Consider the following 18,190-nt stretch of genomic DNA (forward strand, 5'->3'; position numbering starts at 1 on the left):
GATAAGTGTTTGGGGTTTTTTTTTTAATGAATAAATGACCCAGTGTAATTTGAATAAGAGAAACTAGTTCTTAATTCACTCAAGCCACTTAAAGCTCTTCTCAGCCCTTTTCATGCAGTTGGTGTGCTCGTGTGAAAAATATTACGTCTTGTCTACATGTGTTTGTCCTGGGTTTCTCAACTGTATGGATGATAGCCAGGCCATAAGAGTGCAACTAGATGAGACACCGGCAGGAGATATGGGATGTGTGAAGCTACGAGCTGTTTGGAGAGGATAAAAATAACTTTGGATGGCCACCATCACTCCAATGCTTTCACCCCATCCAAATCTCCCCATAGCTGATTTTTTGGAAGAAAATTTAAGACATTTGGAGAAGTGATCACAGATTTCCCACATCTCGTCTATCTGTGTCTTCAGCCCCAGAGCTGTAATTAGATAGCCATCTATCTGTGTCCTCAGTCAGCCCAACAAATCATTCCTACTTTTCTTGGAAATTTTATTGCAACAGCACTCCCCCCCCCCCCCCCCCCGTCTTTTTCAAGGGATTGTTTTTCCTTTGTTCCCAGAATGATTAATCTAAAAACAGTATAACAGTGCCACCTACTGGGCTACATTGGGAGTTGAAGGGGAAAAATCCTAATACATGGTGGGCGGGGACTCTTTGTGTCTTGCCACCTAATGAGGAAACATTAACAACAACAATAATAATAACAACAACAACAACTTTATTTTCTAGCCTGCCCTTCCCGATTAGCTTAGAGCAGGTAATAACAGTGCCAGTCCGGTGATGAGATGCAGGTTTCTGGCCGTTACTTGATTGTGGTGTTGAAATGCCTAAGGGTGAATATGAAACAGAATTCCAAGATACACAACCGCTCACAAAGGCACTTTTATAAAGGAAGGAGGACTGTGAACTCTACCATTGTGTATATGACGTTTATCTCTTCGCTATGTGTTATTCTGTTCATTACTTTGTTTTTAAACTTGCGTAGCCACATTTTCTGCATAGTTCAATTATAATTGTCCTTAGTACTTTATGCCTTGTTCCAGGTGGCTGTTGATTGTATTTGACTTACACTGGCCCATTATGCACGGCCGCCGAAACGGCGATTTCAGGTCACATGGAAAACGCGGAGGGGGAAGACACGGTTATGCATGGGACGGGGAGCGACGGTGGCAAAACCCAGAGTAACCGATTATGCACGTGGTGACCCCGGCACCGTTTCTGGTTGCGCCCCGGTCACCCGGAAGCTGCGCTTTCTTCCGCGTTTCGCTAACGCGGCTTTTTCAGCAGCATGCACCGAAGCTGCGGCCGGATGCAGCCAGCACCGTGCGTTATCAGTGATTTTAGTTGCCGCCATTCCACCCCGAATGTGCGTTATTCCCCCCGTGCATAATGGGTCACTGTGTCTCAGCAAGAAAGGTGGACTACAAATAGAGGAAATAAATTAAATTATATTAATATCTATTGCCTAACATAAATCGAGCCGTTGCTTTGTTACATCAAGGGGTAGTCAAACTGTGGCCCTCCAGATGCGGCCCTCCATGGACATCTGGAAAGCCGCAGTTTGACTACCCTGTCGCTTTATTAATCATGCCCTTTTTTCATAGTACTTAATTGCATCCACTGCTTACTCTCTTTTTTTGCACAGCAAAAAACACCAGGCACCTTAAACTATAATGTTACGGCTGCTTGTCCAGTCATCTCCACAGACAAGTCCACTGGCAAGAGCATTAGATTAAATGCACCATTAAGACCTTTTACGCACTGGGAACTTCACTGCCCCAGCTCTCGTGCAGGAGCACAAATTGGGGGTGGATGAGGTGCACCGGGCCAAAGGCTCCCCCATGTGGGTGCAGGAAGAAGTGGGACAACCTGCCACGACTAAAACTCCAGCCTGCAGCATGAAACCTCCAGCACATAAACGGTCTAAGAAGGTGGCGATGCACTGGTGGAAGGGGAGCCAGTATCCTTGCCCCAATCATTATGGATACCAATAGGGCTCTCCCCATATCATACTATTTGATGATGGGGCTTGGGAGTGTTGAAGAGAGCATGAATGATGTGCTTTCTTGATGTATCACCATCCAAACTCCTCTACTAACAGCAGAAGATGGAAATAGGAGATGGCCCCGAGAGCCCTGCAAGGTTTCGTTCACAACTCTCTGTGACCGTCGAGCAGCTCAGCCAATGTCTTGACTGGGGAGGGAGGTGTGAACTGGCTCAACAGTTGATTTCAGGCCCGTCTGCCAACTCCTGCCTCCTCCTCCTCTGCTCCATTCTTTCATTGCCACCTTATTCCCTGCCCCTCTGCTTTCTTGTCTCCTGGGCCCATTGCTTCCCTCTGTTGGTGTCTCCGAAACTCCAATTCACTTAACTGTATTTCTATGAAAAAAGAGAATCTCTTTGTTTCCTCTTTGGTCTCAGTGAACATCATTTGAGGTAACTGATGTTTCTGCCGATGCAAAATGAAAAGGGTACTTTAAAAGGACACATACTCAAATTGGCATCTACAGCAACAAAACTCATATTGCTCAGTTTTACAGAGCCATTTCATGCCTTTGAAATACTCACTGAGTGATACTGCAGGTCAATAAATAGCCCAGTTTATCCAGATATTAAGATAATTTAAAATCTGTGCCATACAGTGGGAAAACAAATTCATGTATTTATCTCAAGAAATGTCATGCCTAGCGGTTTAACCTCAGTCAGCCTATTCAAAATGTCGGGGGGAATAATGAGGTATTTCATTATCACTTGTCATCCTTCTCCCGAGTCTTCTGTCCAGGTCAAACGGAGACTGCCCCAGGCACCATCTTGCGGATGTAGGTATAGGACTTCCGGAGGGTGACACTTCCATGATGAGAGACTCCACGGGGGAGGACACATTCCTCAGTTAACTTCTGAGTCCCTGCATCCCAACATAACACTGTAGCAATAACTTCGTTCTTCTCATCTCGGCCTCCTGTGATGAACAGCTTGTTGTTGCAAGGGGCAATTCCACAGCTTGCTCGTTCATGGTTTAACTGAGTCACCAGGCACCACGTGTCCGTGAGTGGGCTATAAGAGTAGAGTGCCCTCATGGCCCCACCTAGAATGCAAGGAGAACAGATTGTTCCTTCCAGCTAGTTCCTTTAGAAACACAAAGACTCAGTCCAATGTGTTCTTGTTACATTTCCTACCTTCTGTTATTCTTATTCTGAACAGCACAGCCAAGAGATAGGTTTAAACATTATTTATTGAGGGGATGGTTTTATTTATATTTGTATGTATATGCTGCCCCTGCTGAGCCAGTCACTTCAGGGTGGCTTACTACAATATATAATATTGGGTTTATTGGGGATTTTATTGTGTTATTGTGACTAGGGGTGCGCGCTCCGGTGTGGTTCAGCCACTTCAGCCATCGTCAAAGCCCAAGGCAGCCAGCACCATGGTGCGAAGGGAGGGGCGGCACCAGTGGTGGCATGCAACCCAGGGCCTGCATACAGGCGCAGAGCTCTGTACTGGCATGCAGCTGTACCGGCGGCGCAGCCCCTCCACGCCGCAGCACTGGCTGCCTCAGGCTCTGAAGATCATCAAAGTGACCGAACTACGCTGGACCACACAGCCCTAATTGTAACCCGCCATAAGCTGTCCTGGTGTGGCGGGATATAAATCTCTGAAAAATAAATAACATAAAAATAAAACCATATAATAAATGGCAGAGCCTAGCATAACTATGGCAAAGCCTAGTATAAAATGCTCACCTCATAAACATCAAAAGGATACTTGGACTCTCACACACCATTTCAGCCTTCTGCTGTATTGTGGGACCTTTCCACGTGCTGGACACCTGACCCAGGACATAAAGGCAGCAGTAGGCCACAAGGCATCAGCCCAATCACATGATCTTTTTATTTTTGTTTTTATTGTTATTTCTGACAATAACAACAACTCAGTCTTGATGGCACCTTCAGTTGATAGTCAATTCCCTAATTGTGATAGAGGCTGACATCATAATGTGCCTGCTAACCATAAACAAATTTTGCGAACACCTGAAAATCAAGGACCATTCTGCACACAAAAAAAATAGCGTTAGGCCAGCGCAATGGCATAACACTAAAAAAAAAAAATGCACCTCCCGGAATTCCTCACCTGCTGGCTCCTCTGCTGCTGTCTAGTGCTTCCTGCCATTTCGCATGCCTGCTTGAAATAGCAGAAGAGGGAAACGCACTAGACACGCTCCTCTCTTCCGCCTGTCAATCAAGACAGGTGGCCAATCACCTTTCTGCCTCCTTTAAAGGGACTGTGATGCCCACTAATTTATTCATGGATGCATAGGACTCCTTTCACTGCAAGCCCTCTTGCAATCCGGAACATTGAAGGTTTTAAAAAAATTGGGAGGGGGCCATTCGTTTGGGGTTTTTTGGCAGGGAAGAGGAATGCTTTATAGGCAAATTGGTGGGGGAAAGTTTATTTTGTGCTCTGCCTGGGCTATTGTGTGCCTATTCATTGTTCCATGCGTTTTTTTTTAAAGAAAGCCCCGTTCTGGGTGAGAAGAGAAGAAGGCAGGCTTGAGGGTGGGCACTGGAGCTGGAAATCTTGCTACTTCAGCCACTTTGGTAATGCATGTGCCTTGTGCGAATGTCTTGTTGGCTGCTCTCATCCTGCTAGTGCTACATGGCAGGGGGAATCCAGTTTTGTGGATTCCCCTACAAGCGCTTTAAAATGGAGGATGTAGCTGCCGGTTTGCTGCTGTAATGCTGGATGTTTATGATGTCATGCAAAACACCAAAAATTTGGCATTTGCAAAGGGTAAGACTCTCACTTTTTAAATCAGGTGCAGAATGGCCCCAAATATTGCTTGTCACCTAAATGTTAATCCCATGAACAATCTCTTGTGAGAGTCTGAAAGCACCAAAACATATATATTCTAAAATTCACAAAATATACCTAGAATCATAATTTATGGACTTTGGATATTTACTGCCATATATACATGACCAAGTATTAATTGGTTTCATAACATGTAGTTAATTAATAGCATTGGGTCAGATTTAGTGGTTCTCTTTCCCTAAAAGAGCCATCTTGTGGTGGAGACTTCCATCCAATGGAAGGTATGATCAATTATAAAAATGAAACTGTTAATAATGAAAAAGTAAATATTTTTAGGAGAGGCCATTTGCTTCCTGGTGGTGGCTGGGTGGAACATCTGTTATTACATTGCCACTGGAGCTGTTGTAGTAAGGGTCTCTAAGCCCAAGCTATATAATGTGTAAATAAACCTGCTGAATTCCTTCACAAGGCTGGGATCAGTTATTTGGGGAGTCTGGAGTTTCTAGCTAAATTTCCACAATATCAAAATGAACTTTCCTTCAATGACATATTCCTCACTTAATGGAAGGAAATAATTTGATCCAGCATATATTTCATACCCCTCTGAGGAAACTCATTTATCACCACTATTTCTGATTGTCATCACCAGCTGTAACTGTAATATTGTATGCAAACTGGAGTTATAACAATTCACCTCATTTAGGTCTTTGGCAGTGTATACTTTAAAATAAGAACATTTAAACTGGGTTGACTTTCAAATCAGAATCCTTAGCAGAATGTCCCAAGGCAATTAAAATGAACAAAATTAATTTCTGAGAAAAGTGCATTGATGTTGTACCTACCAACAACATAGATGTGGTCATGGAAACTTGTGGCATTGATACATTTTGCTTCGACAGGCATGGGTGATTTTAAGGCCCAATTGTTTGTTGTAGGGTCGTAACACTGTGTTTTGTCAGTAGCAAGCTTCCCATTGGGTCCTCCACCAATCACGTAGAGCTTCTTCTTGTAGCTGGCTGCCCCAAAGGAGCTTACGTTGATCATGAGGGGCTCTGCCTACATTATCATTCCAACCAAAGCAAAACCATTCAAGATCACTCTCTTAGATGCATATTATTCTTTTTAAAGGACAAATGGAGAGAATGGTGGCAAACAAGAAATGTAAATTATACAGTTGAGATCAGAGCTGAGATAGATTTGCACTGGTGGTGTACCTTATAGGAGGATATGACAGACAGAAGCCTAGACCAGAGTGAAAACAGAGGTGAACATTGTCAGTATACAACTAACCAGGGATTGTATAGCTCACCTCCAGGCAATAGAGATCAGTTCCCCAGGAGAAAATGGCTACTTTGGAAGGTGGACTACAAAGCATTATACTCCACTGAGGTCCCTCCCCATCCCAAATTCTACCTACTCCCAGTTCTACCCCCAAAGTCTCCAGGTATTTCCCAATTCAGAACTGGCAACCCTAGAACCAGCAGTGATGTTACATACGTGAATTAAATGAAAAGGGAACAAAAGGAAAAGGATGAAGACTTAAAATAGAAACCTGGAAGAGTTCCCTTAAGTGAGGGAGAGACATCAAATGAAAAGTGAGTTTCTTGGGAAAGCAAGTGATGTGCTAGTTTTCTAGCATGTACATATCCTGTTCTAATTTTTTTTCAGTATTTTCATCTCAGTCTTTTCACCAGTGGAACCCTGGCTATTGAAAGTGAGAGGGAAGCAGCACACTGTGTTCTTAGTTTCATAAATTAGTGCTACACTACCTTCATAAATTAGGGCTACATTTGTGCTTGGGGAAAGCATAATGTGACACAAAGTGATGTTGGCACTGAACTATGCTTATTTTATTATGTGAAGTCACTATAACATCCAAATCCAATCTGGTTTTCCTGAAACTGTTGTGGAATAAGCCTGAAAAACTCTTAAAATGTTGTCATGTGCCTTATAGGGAAGGACCACATTCAATAATCTTAGTACTTTGTACTAATAAGCTTAGTACTTAGTACTTTTGCAAGTATATTTATGACTAAATGCTCATTACAAAATGTTAATATAGATCTGTAATTTTGTATGAAATATTGATGGTGGAATTAGATTTTTAACAAACCGGAAGGGGAGGAAACAGAGTTAAATTTTTATATTGCTTTAAGCACCATTTCAGTGGGGAAGCAATTAATAAATGAACAAAAATAAATATCTACACATTTTTTCACATGGCATTCAAAGCATTGTAAGGCCTCTCTTGTATTCTATGCATGCCTGTATAATGATAGCTAAAGCCAGATAGGAAGTAAATGCCTCTTTAAAATATGCATCATCTTGTTAATTTTGCATTTGTATAATATATTCTGGGAATGCAAAAATGTTGTGTATTAATGCCATGATTATTAGCATGTGGTGTCCTTACGTTAACTGATTCCTTGTTTCTCCGTTATTGTAAGTATATCCGTTCTTTACCTCTGACCAGCAGTTGTGAAAAGAATCATATGTTTCTACACTGTTGATCCTTTGTATGCCATCAAAGCCACCGATCACCAATACTTTGCCATTCAGCACGGCCATTTTGTGTCTCCACCTTCCAACATTCAAATATTCAATTTGTATCCACTTGTTGATGGAAGAATTATACTTCCATACTTCATGCTGTGTTTCTTTCCCCCCTGCAATGAATGGAAGGAAAACTGATGTCAGCCTTTCAGATTTTTTCTAAGGACTATTTCTGGTTACAACAAAATCATCATCACTCAGTATACCTCTCCTAGAGCATTTGGGTGTGACTAATGAGATCTTATTGGAATCCTGACAATTTTGTCATTAACTTTTCATAAATACACTTCTTCATCATTGCCTAGATAATGAACAGAAGTTCTTGTTAATGGAAAGCATTGGAGGACTTCAAACTAAGCCAAAATATGCAATTCCTGAGATATACTGCAACTATTTCTCCTGGCTCATTTATCTCTACAGAAAATGATCACAACTCTTACCTGATATATAAACTTCATTTCTTAAGGTAATACATGCAAACTCCACCCATCTTTTAGTCTCAGTCTCCGTTTCTTGTTCCATGTTGGGCAGTTTTGCCACTTCCAAACGGCTGCGCCTCAAGGGATCAAGGCAAGTAACTTCAGCTACAAATTTTTCATCCTTTGTGCATCCACCTATGATCATAAACACTTCTGACTGGAATTCGTGCATCCTAGGCTTTGTTCTTTCTGAAATTATCTACATAAAAGCAAAAATTAAAGGTACCCTTACACTTCAGCATTACCAGCACAAAAATCTAACTTTTCTCCCTGTACTGTAGCTCTGATCCCATCAAGCTCTGCTTATTTCATCCTTTCCAGCTATTTTTTAAAGAATCATGTTTTCAAAGAAATGTACCTATTTCAAAACATTTATCCATAGCACAGAGTTTCCTAGCTCTATCAACTTTTTAGAACAAAAACACAGTCCATCACTTTTTTAAAAAAGTGTTCTGGAGACTACTGCTTTTTGCCTTGTGTAGAGGCAAATAATTGGTCCATCTTGTCAGGCACCATGAAGGGTTGAATGCAGAACATAGGGCCACCATCTCCAGAATGTGTGCCAGCTCAGCTGTCTGCTCATGAACAGAACTGCTGGCCCAATCTCTTCTGCACCATTACATCTTTAAGAAGCTCAGCTGGTGAGGTACACGTGCATGAAGGAATCCAGCAAAAGCCTCTGGGAGCAGCTGACTGAAAGTACAATAAAAGTACAATAAAACCTAGCCAGGAAGTATACTATAAAGCAGCTGCCTCCAACCTGGGCCATACAGGCTGAGGTAATGAAAAGAGGCGAAGATTTACCTGCAGCCACTACTGATGCTGCGGAAGAGCGGGTGGCAGGAACACATGTTGGGAGATGAGTCCTGGCAACATGTAGGGCAGGCACAGCAATGACACGGCATGCCCGCAGCATTGGAAAGGAGGGGTGTGCCCAGGGTGCCTTAAAAGGCACCACATGAGAGGGGCCCAATCCTCCAGTGCCAGACCTGCCACCAGAACATCTTCCCTCCCACCCACCCTGTTACGTTGGTTAATATTGTTTATGTCTGAATGGCCACTGTCAAATGTTTGAATTGCATTTTGTCACAGCTGGCGGTTTTAGCATGGGACGGAGCCTGTTTGGGGGGAGTTCGGTCTGCACATCAGACTCCCAAATTTAGGGATTTCCTTATGAAGTGGCAGGTCTGTGAGCGGGGCCAACCCAGCAGGGGAGGCATGGGGCTCACAGTCCCAGGTAGCCTGGGGTGGGACCAAGGGAGGTGGGCAACTGTCCTTGGCACCCCAGGGTTTACAGTGCCAGTTGGCCTGGGATGGAGCCACCGAAAGTCTGCGCTTCCTCTTGGTACCCCAGGTGGACACCTCCCTACGGTGGGAATCCTGTGGCAAGGGAACCCTTGTTACTGATGGAGGAACTGGGTGGTCCCCAGGACGGGATCCCAGTGGCAAGGAGACCCACATTCTCAGTGGGGAAACTGGGTGGGCCTCAGGTGTCTGGATGTCTGGTGTCTGGTGTCTGGATTCTTGTGGTCAGCCAACTACAATCAGGCTCCCTCTCCCATGCTGCGCCAACACTCCTGTGGAGTAATAATAAAGTCGCGGCCTTGTTTAAGCCAACAGAAATGAGTACATGCCCAAGGTGCCCTCCTGCAAGTCAATGTGGTAATAGCACCAGATGATTCCCACCACTCAGAAATTTACTAGTCTGAAGTTACTAACTCTTTTACTCACCTCATTCCCTGAGAGGTGGTACATCCTGGCTTCTTGAAGCAATGGGAAAACATCAGGGCACTGTCTGATGAGTGGATCTGCCTCTACAGTCTCTACAAAATACCAAGGATCCAGAAGGGGCAAGCGGACACTCTCAAGGATATGGGGCAGGAAAGGAAGCCTTTCCAGCAATTTGTAACGGACCCAGTTTATAACTGTTTCAAACACTTCCGCTTCCTCTGTGACACAGAGGTCATCGCTCTTTAGCACATGGTATAGGACATCCAAGGGCAACTCTAAGAATTCGTCACAGTTCAGTACTTGAGGGAAATTCTGGATGATGTACTTCTTGACCTGCTGCTTCAAGTTATCCAGGGAATGAGCATCAGCCAGTCTTAAAATACCAACACAGTTTTCTGGATGGAGAGCGTCATTAAGGAAGTTCGAACAAGCTTCTACCATCCTCAAAAACTACAAACATAAGAAGAAACATGTCATATTACTATGCAAATGCTTCTATGTTAGTTAATGTATTCAGTGGTTCGTGAAGGAAACAGTGGCACTAGCTGAAGTGTTTAAAAACAGGATTGAATCATATCTTCATAGGTACCCAATGTGGTGTGCAGGAGAGACCATAACCTCTTTCCTTGAAACTTCCAATATCAATTAGTAGGGGATCCTGCAGACCAAGAAATGCTTTTCTATTAGATTCCTAGGATTGTAAGGACTACTTCTGTAGATAGCTCTTATGCCACAATAAGAGAAGCCCCAGGTTGTAGCCTGGTCTTTGAGAGAATGTCAATGAATATTCTGTATATGGGTTGTGCTGCTGCTGCTACTTTTAACCGACCTCCCATTTTATTCCTATTTTAATTATTGTACACTGCCCTGAGACAGCTTCTTGGGAGGGCAGTATAAAAGTCAAATAAATAAATCAAATAAATAAATAACAGTACAAGTTAGGGCTTTTGTCTTCACAGATCAGATTGAAATGCAAATGCTTCTGCTGCTGGGGACTAAAACAGAAGTTGCTCTCTAAATGTTGATGAAGCACATCATATTGCATTTATTGTTGTTGTTTTAACTGCACACATCCTCCGAATCTGATATATATAACATGGGGGGGGAAATAATTAAAACTAAAAGGGAGAAGTGAAAAACTAGAAATGCCACTTTGAAAGCTTAAATAAATTTAAGTGCTTAGCAGAGTTGCCTGCTCAAACCCCTGTCCTGTTGACACATTTCAGGTGCTTACCAAAACTGAAAGTTTACAGGCTTGACTATAAACCATGGTTCCTGTTTTTAACGGCCAAATGTTTAGAGAAATGAAGCTCACCCATCAGTAGTCTATATATATCTTTAACATCAGATGCATCAGTTCCACTGTAAACTTTCTCCTTTCTGCTCTTATTCATAATGACCCTGCTATAATTACCATGCAACCCTGTTGCATGAGAACTATTGGTTAATGGAAGTGATTATAGCAATTTTCTTGCTACAATTTGCTTACACTGTTGAACTTTCCTTAAAAACTATGAATGTTTGGAGAAAAGGTGGGAGTTTGATTGTATGGCACAAGCAGCTTGAGAAGGACCAGCTAGTGTGGTTACCAGTGCTTCATTATGACCATATCTACTTAGCCTATAAACACAAGACGTTTACAAAGATGTTATAAGTCTCAAGGGATCCTTGCTCCAATGATAGGGATTCCAATCTTTAGGTGGGGCCTGGAAATCTCCTGAATTATAACTAGTCTTCAGACCACAGAGATCAAATTCCCCTGGAGCAAAATGGCTACTGAGGGTAGACTCTGTCACATTATACTCCACTGAGGTCTCTCCCTTCCCCAAACTCTACCTTTCACAGGTTTCACCTCAAATTTCTAAGAATTTCCAACCCAAAGTTGGCACACCTGTAGGAAATGCAGTTTTTCTGAATGTCCTGTTGGTTAGAAGAAGAAGAAGAAGAAGAAGAGTTCGTTCTTATATGCCGCTTTTCCCTACCCGAAGGAGGCTCAAAGTGGCTTACAGTCGCCTTCCCATTCCTCTCCCCACAACAGACACCCTGTGGGGTGGGTGAGGCTGAGAGAGCCCTGATATCACTGCTCGGTCAGAACAGTTTTATCAGTGCTGGGGCGAGCCCAAGGTCACCCAGCTGGCTGCATGTGGGGGAGCACAGAATCGAACCCGGCATACCAGATTAGAAGTCCGCACTCCTAACCACTACACCAAACTGGCTCTCTTAGCAAAAAGGGAAGAGAACATTTTTTTTCCATATGGCCTTCTTCTCTGGAGGGAAAATATTCACATTCTGGAAATACAAGAAGGGTTTATTGCCTACCCTGGTTGTACTTTTGGGGCAGAATGCAGAGGAAAGTGGCTCTAGAACTTTTTCCTCTTAAGACTTTATTAGCAAATTATGTCCCCATAGTACATCCATTTATCACTGAAAGTCAGCTTTCTGTAAATAAAATGCATGCTGAATAAATACATACGCAAAAAAACCCAAGAAAGCTATGCATTTTGCCATTGTGGTAGTGATTCTAACCCAAATCTATCTAACACAAGGGGGTGAGAATATCCAGTAGGTATCAGGAGATCTCCTATCAAAGCTAGCACCCCTGTTCAAACCATAGTTTTTGTTGTTCCAAATTTTCAAATAATATAGCTTAGTAAAAGAGCCACAGTGCTGTAGTTACTGAATTTGTAAAAAGAGAAGAGTGCATCAAGCTCTGGATATTTTAGTACTGTGATACATGATTTCTGACATCGCAAACAAAAACCATTGTGTAGGACCCTAGGATAAATTGGAATTTGGTTTAAGATAGAAATAACCTTGAAATATTATTTTGCACAGAAAAAGTCTTTTCAAGTCATTACTAAGATAAAAAATGGTATTTTTAAAAAAATAGATGAGAACACCTGTTATTAGCCCTAAAATCTAAAAATGGCAATATGTTTTGGCATTCGATTGCTGGTCAGTTTGGCTCTGATTGCGCCTCTTCTAATATCTCACCCCAAATCTGGACTGACCATTATTGTGCTATCTTTAATGTTCCAGCCACAGCCCTAACTAAGAACTCAGATACAGTACCATCTAATATCCCCAGCTGGCCTCCGGTAAGTTCCAATGAAATCTTAGAGTTAATTGATGAATTAAAAGTATGAAAATCCCCTGGACCAGATGGCCTTCCTGCTGAGATCCTGAAAACTTTATCTTCCTGGTGGTCCCTCCCCCTTGCCAACCTGTTTACTCTCATAGATCATTTTGGAATAATTCCAGATTCATGGCTCAATTCAATCATCCCAATTTTTTTAAAAGGTAATCCAAACCTTCCTGAAAATTTTCACCCAATTAGTCTATTTTCTATAGTAGGCAAACTTTATGCAAAACATCTCAAATGGCAGCTTAGTGTATGGATGCTTTCCTCAGGTAGAAATAACCCCCAAATGCAATATGTGTACCTTTTTTAACAGAGGTAAATAGCGGCTGCAGTCCCCGGCACACTGCTTTGGGAACACGACCCTTTGAAACCACTGGAGTTTACTCCCTTCCATCATCAGTAAGGAAAAGTAACAGCATTCACTGCTGTTGTGTAAATCACTTGTATCATTATGATTTTTTTTTAATACAAGACAGAAATTTGAAAACAAATGTACATTCCAGTCAATGCAGATTTGCATTCAAATTATGCTGGGTGTGTATATGTACAAAAAACAATATTTGGAGCTACAAATCTTCACTTGCCCCTCCAAAGGCAGTGGGAGTTCCCTTTGAGAAAACATGCTCAGGAAGGATTCCATTAAATGCATAATTTGTGAACTGAACCATTGAACTGAATCTGATGGAGCCTTGGGGAAGCACAGAATGGGTCATTTCAAGATAAAATGGCCTTTCAGTTTCAGAAAATCTTGGCCATGAACCTCTACTTAATTTATAGTATTATGGTGGGATGGCTAAGCACTCCAGTGAATTCATGCCTGATGATATTTGCATTTTGCATGCACTGGAAGTATTCATTACTAACTTGGAAAAGGCTGGCGGCTTCCAAGACTTTCTGCACATTTTCCTTTGTGATCAGCACTTTGCTTGTGTAAGTGTAATCCAAGAGAATCTGCATTGTCTCTGCATCGACTCCTTTAATTACTATCTTCTCCTCGTGCTTTTCTTTTAGATCATTGCAAAACATTGCCCTGGTGGGGGAGAGTAAAACAAAGAAAGACCAGTCATTTTTAAACCTGCTTAGGATTGCTTTCTAACTGAAATATTTTTTTAATTGAGTGACAGAACTTTTAATATATACACACATTTTAGTGATGAACCTGTGAAAAATTCATTGAAGAAAAATGATGTTCTGAAATTTAAAGTGCCCCATTCAAAATTTAAAATTCTGGTGTGTCATACTACTTCCTATGGGTAGATGTATATATCATGTTTCATCAGCTTAATCTGTATAGAAGATGATACAAATTTAGGTGCATAATCATAGGCAGATAAATATAAAATGCTTATTTACTTATTTATTGAATGTATAGCCCACCACTCCCATAGAAGCTGGCTCCTAGTGAGTAAGACATAAAATCCCCACAATAAAACTTCCCATAAAACAAAACAGTTCCCATAAAACAAAACCCTGACGGAGAAAGAATTACCCCCACCCACTCAATGGACTCCCAATAACCTCGTGCCTCAGGAGAACAGATCAAAAGGGGTGGGCAGTCATTCGTGCCCCTTTGGGGGGCAGATCTTAACTGTCTTGCAGGCCCTGCAGAACTAAGAAAGCTCCAACAAGGCCCTCAGCTCTCCCAGGAGCTCATTCCAACAGGCCGGGGCCAGGCGTACTTCCTACGGACCAGGAATCACCAACAAGTTTGCACCCACAAAGCAAAGAGCTCTGTGGAGGGCATAAAGAAATAGGTGGGTCCCCACAGGTATGTGAGGCCCAGAACACAAATGGCCTTAAAAGTCATTACCAGAACCTTGAGCTTAATCTGAGTCGCAATCGGTAACCCATGCAGCTGCCAAATGACAGTTGAAGATTTACACAGCACATTGTCTACAACATTTAAACAGTTTAAATTTTTTAAAAGTCATCCAGCTTCTACACATGAAACCAAATTAAAAGGTTCACCATTAATATTCCCATAACCTTGAAAAGAACTGAAGTTTAGCTATAAGCTTCTTATAACCCCCATCAATGGGTCTAGGGTAACATATAAGTAGACAGAAATCCATGTGAAAAAAATTGCATTCCCATATGACTTACCTAATTATCACTTTGCCCTTGAAATTCCAGCTGAAATAGTAATTTTTAAAAACACCTTACCTAAAATAATTGCTTGCTGCTGCAAGGACCACACGGTGGCATGAGAATTTCATTTTGCCCACACACAGGGTAACATCTGTAAGTGAGTTTTCCAGCCGGAGGTTCTCCAACCCACTTTGCAACAACATGGATAAGCCTGTGTCATCAAATTTAACCCTCTCATTGTTGGAGAATTCCACAAGCTCCCCCATGTTCCTGGAACATTCATCTTCCAAAGCCGCAGGGGACTCGTCCTTCTCCACATTCTTCTTCACCATGTCACCCATGGTTTGATCAGCAGCACATCATGCCGTAAACACTTCAATCTAAGATGGTTCCTGAGCTTTAGACAGGTCCTTCTACAGAAGTAAGAAGGATTTCCTGTTTTGGCCTCTCCACTTATCTACATCGGTCACACACACATAACAGGAAACCTTGCACTTTCTCATCCTGTTATCATAAACGGTTGGGTTGTAGCTTTCTTTCAAATTAACTACACTTCAAGCAGTTTCAGTGTGTCTAGAGAAGATGACAATGAATAAGGCAACTATAAATAATACCACAGTTCTCTGAAACTGCTCTAAAATTGTTTCCCCAATGCAACATCAGAGATTTATCCACCTGACGTGGATAGCCCAGGCAAGCCCATCTGATATCAGAAGCTAAGCAGGGTTGGCCCTGGCTAGCACTTGGAAGGGCAACCCAAGGTATACCAGGGTCGTGACGCAGGGAGCACGCAATGGCAAACCACCTCCCTGCCTGGCAGCAGGGCAATCTTAGGATCTCCTGGCTATATTGCACACCTGCCCTATGATAAATAACTAAGTAGAAGTTTATCCAAATATATTAGATCAGAACCTCAGAAGCTTCATGGGGATATATGAAGCTTTTTTACTATAAGCACTGAGAACATTTTCTAAGGAACGTATGGAGTGAAAATAAACAACTATTGTGTTAATTGATGCATTGCAATATCATAACTGGTAATTGCCTTAGTTCTACTTTAAAGTGTTAGTGAATATTAACAATGTAATTTTTCAAATGTTGGTAGTAACAAATAATTGACACTATATCTGAATTTTCAAGGTATACAGACAATTTTAATAGTTAATGTAAGGGGGTGTGATTTACACCTGATCTCATTGAAGTCTTGCTATGTTGCAAATTTTGGACTGCACTTTCAAATATGTCCAAAAATTTATTTATTTATTTATTTATTTATTTATTTATTTATTTATTTATTTATTTATTTATTTAGATTTCTATACCGTCCATTTCTTTGCAGCTCTGGGCGATTTACACAGAACATTATAACTTACATGAAACATTATGCAGACTATAACATCAAAACAAATTTCAAAAAACATCAAAAGATTACAAATCCACAATTATAATATAATAACAATTAACAGTAACTTTGGAAGAGTCATGGGCAGGCGTCCGGGGGGACCAGCAGGTGCTCTGAGTCGGTCAGCCTCAAGCAAATGCCTGGTGGAAGAGCTCCCTCTTGCAGGCCCTGCAGAACTGTGGAAGTTCGGTCAGGGCTCTGATCTCCTCAGGGAGCTCGTTCCACCAGGTGGGGGCCAGGACCGAGAAGGCTCTGGCCCTTGTTGAGGTCCGACGTGCTTCTCATATCCAAAATCCCACAACTCCATTTTGTAGAGGTTAAGGTTGAGATTATGGGGGGGGGGTTGCATGCACGCATATACACACGTGTATAGACAGCTACACATACACATATATACTATAATCCTTCGTTAACAGTTAACAACTGTAGACATAGAGTTTCTGAAGTCCGAAACAACAAACCTCCTAAGAGCAAAGTATGAACCAGTGACAGGAAATGCAACATCTGTACACTTGTTTATTAATTTAGATATTTATATTCTACTTTTTCCCCTCAGTGGGGACCCAAAGCTCCTTACATTATTATCCTGTTTTCCACTTCACTCTTACAACAGAGGGTCGGGGAGTGACTGGGCCAAGGTCACTCAGCAAGCCTTGATGGCAAAGTAGGAATTTGAACCTGACCCTTCCAAATTCCATCTTTTCCAGGGACCATCACACAAATTTGCTGACATTTGAAAACCCTACATAAGATGGAGGGTTAATAATGGATCACTGAGCAGATGAATGTTGACTAGATGATTTGTTCTAAGCACAAAGTAAAGGGGTCATTGAAGTAATTACTGGGTATGTTGTGAGATGTATTCCTATCCATATTCCAAACCTGATGATACTTGTCTTATGGAATCATCCCTGAGTTAGTGCCTTGAGGACATATAGATGCAAAATAAATATAATCTTAATTTTAAAGTTTCAGGGGGGAACTGGTTTACTTTGTTGGTTGATTTTCATTTCTTGGATTTTTACCTGCTCTATTAGGAATAACTTCAGAGTACAAGAATAATGAATTTCTGGTATCACTCATTATAAAATGTTATATTTGAATTTCAAACATGGTTTTACACATTTCTGTTGTACTATTTTATTCAACTCCTGTTGTATTTTTAACTTCCATTTTGCCATTGCTCTAACAGTAGGGGGGAAATATGAATGAAACTGAAACAATGGAAGAAGATGAGAGTTCTGTTTTGCACAACTGCTGACTTTTTTGACCCCTCCTAGATGGGGAAGCCTTTGCATGGCCACAAACTGAAGCTTTCCAGTCATGATGGAACAGCGTGTGATTCTGAAACATTCTTCAGAATACAGCATTCCAAACAGTTCTCTTTCCCAAGTTCGGGGGGGGGGGAACCTATTCTTGCCCACAGACAACCTCCCAATCGTAAACAATCTTAAACCTCCCAGTCTTAAACACCCAGAACAATGCAACGTCTAACTTGAACATAGATACTGGTACCATAACTTGCAATAAACCCAGATGCCAACTTTGCTGCCACACATACTCCAATAACACTATCACTGGACCTAACAACATCACCTACTACACCATCAAAGGCTTATTCACTTGCTGATCTACTAATATTGTATATGCCATTAAATGCCAAAAATGCCTCAATGTTCTCTACACAGGACAAACAGGTCAAATTCCCCATCAAAGAATATATCTGACATTAAAAAAAAAACAAGACTGAGAAACTAGTAGAGGAACATTTCAACCTTCCAGGACATTCAAAAAAGGACCTCAGTGGCATTCTATTGCAAAGAAAAGTCAAGAACAGACTAGAAAGGGAGATTGCAGAAATACAAGTTATTACAACATTCAAAACAATGGAATCCCCAGGACTCAAGAAGGATATTAGTTTCTTATCTCACTATGTATGTTTACTTCATTCAGCTCTTATATCCACATTCCCTACAATC

The 18,190-nt window shown here is 41.6% G+C and overlaps 1 protein-coding gene across 2 annotated transcripts; it reads right to left on the reverse strand.

Moving 5' to 3' along the window:
• Window positions 1-536: 536 nt before the first annotated feature.
• KLHL6 (kelch like family member 6) lies at window positions 537-15,211 on the reverse strand. Of its 2 annotated transcripts, XM_077349358.1 has the most exons (8): window positions 14,885-15,126; window positions 13,866-14,007; window positions 13,586-13,751; window positions 9,580-10,029; window positions 7,810-8,047; window positions 7,280-7,482; window positions 5,659-5,872; window positions 537-3,092 (listed from the first exon to the last, which is right to left on the reverse strand). In XM_077349358.1, coding segments are annotated over exons 2-8 (1,575 nt in total). In that variant the 5' UTR covers window positions 13,868-14,007; window positions 14,885-15,126; the 3' UTR covers window positions 537-2,790. The 2 variants fall into 2 exon arrangements, with proteins under 2 accessions (XP_077205473.1, XP_077205472.1); XM_077349357.1 differs by lacking the exon at window positions 13,866-14,007 and having other exon boundaries at window positions 538-3,092; window positions 14,885-15,211.
• Between the last annotated feature and the right edge of the window lie 2,979 nt (window positions 15,212-18,190).

This window comes from Paroedura picta, chromosome 8 (genome assembly GCF_049243985.1).
Source record: "Paroedura picta isolate Pp20150507F chromosome 8, Ppicta_v3.0, whole genome shotgun sequence".
Taxonomy (NCBI): Eukaryota; Metazoa; Chordata; class Lepidosauria; order Squamata; family Gekkonidae; genus Paroedura; species Paroedura picta.

Excerpts from the sequence above, each read along its gene's own strand:
- KLHL6 (XM_077349357.1), bottom strand. The coding sequence starts at position 15,150 with ATGGGTGACATGGTGAAGAAGAATGTGGAGAAGGACGAGTCCCCTGCG. Across the intron at positions 13,752-14,884 it reads GCAGCAAGCAATTATTTTAG|GGCAATGTTTTGCAATGATC; the intron begins GTAAGGTGTTTT and ends CTCCCCCACCAG. Across the intron at positions 3,093-5,658 it reads TGACCACATCTATGTTGTTG|GTGGGGCCATGAGGGCACTC; the intron begins GTAGGTACAACA and ends CTTGCATTCTAG.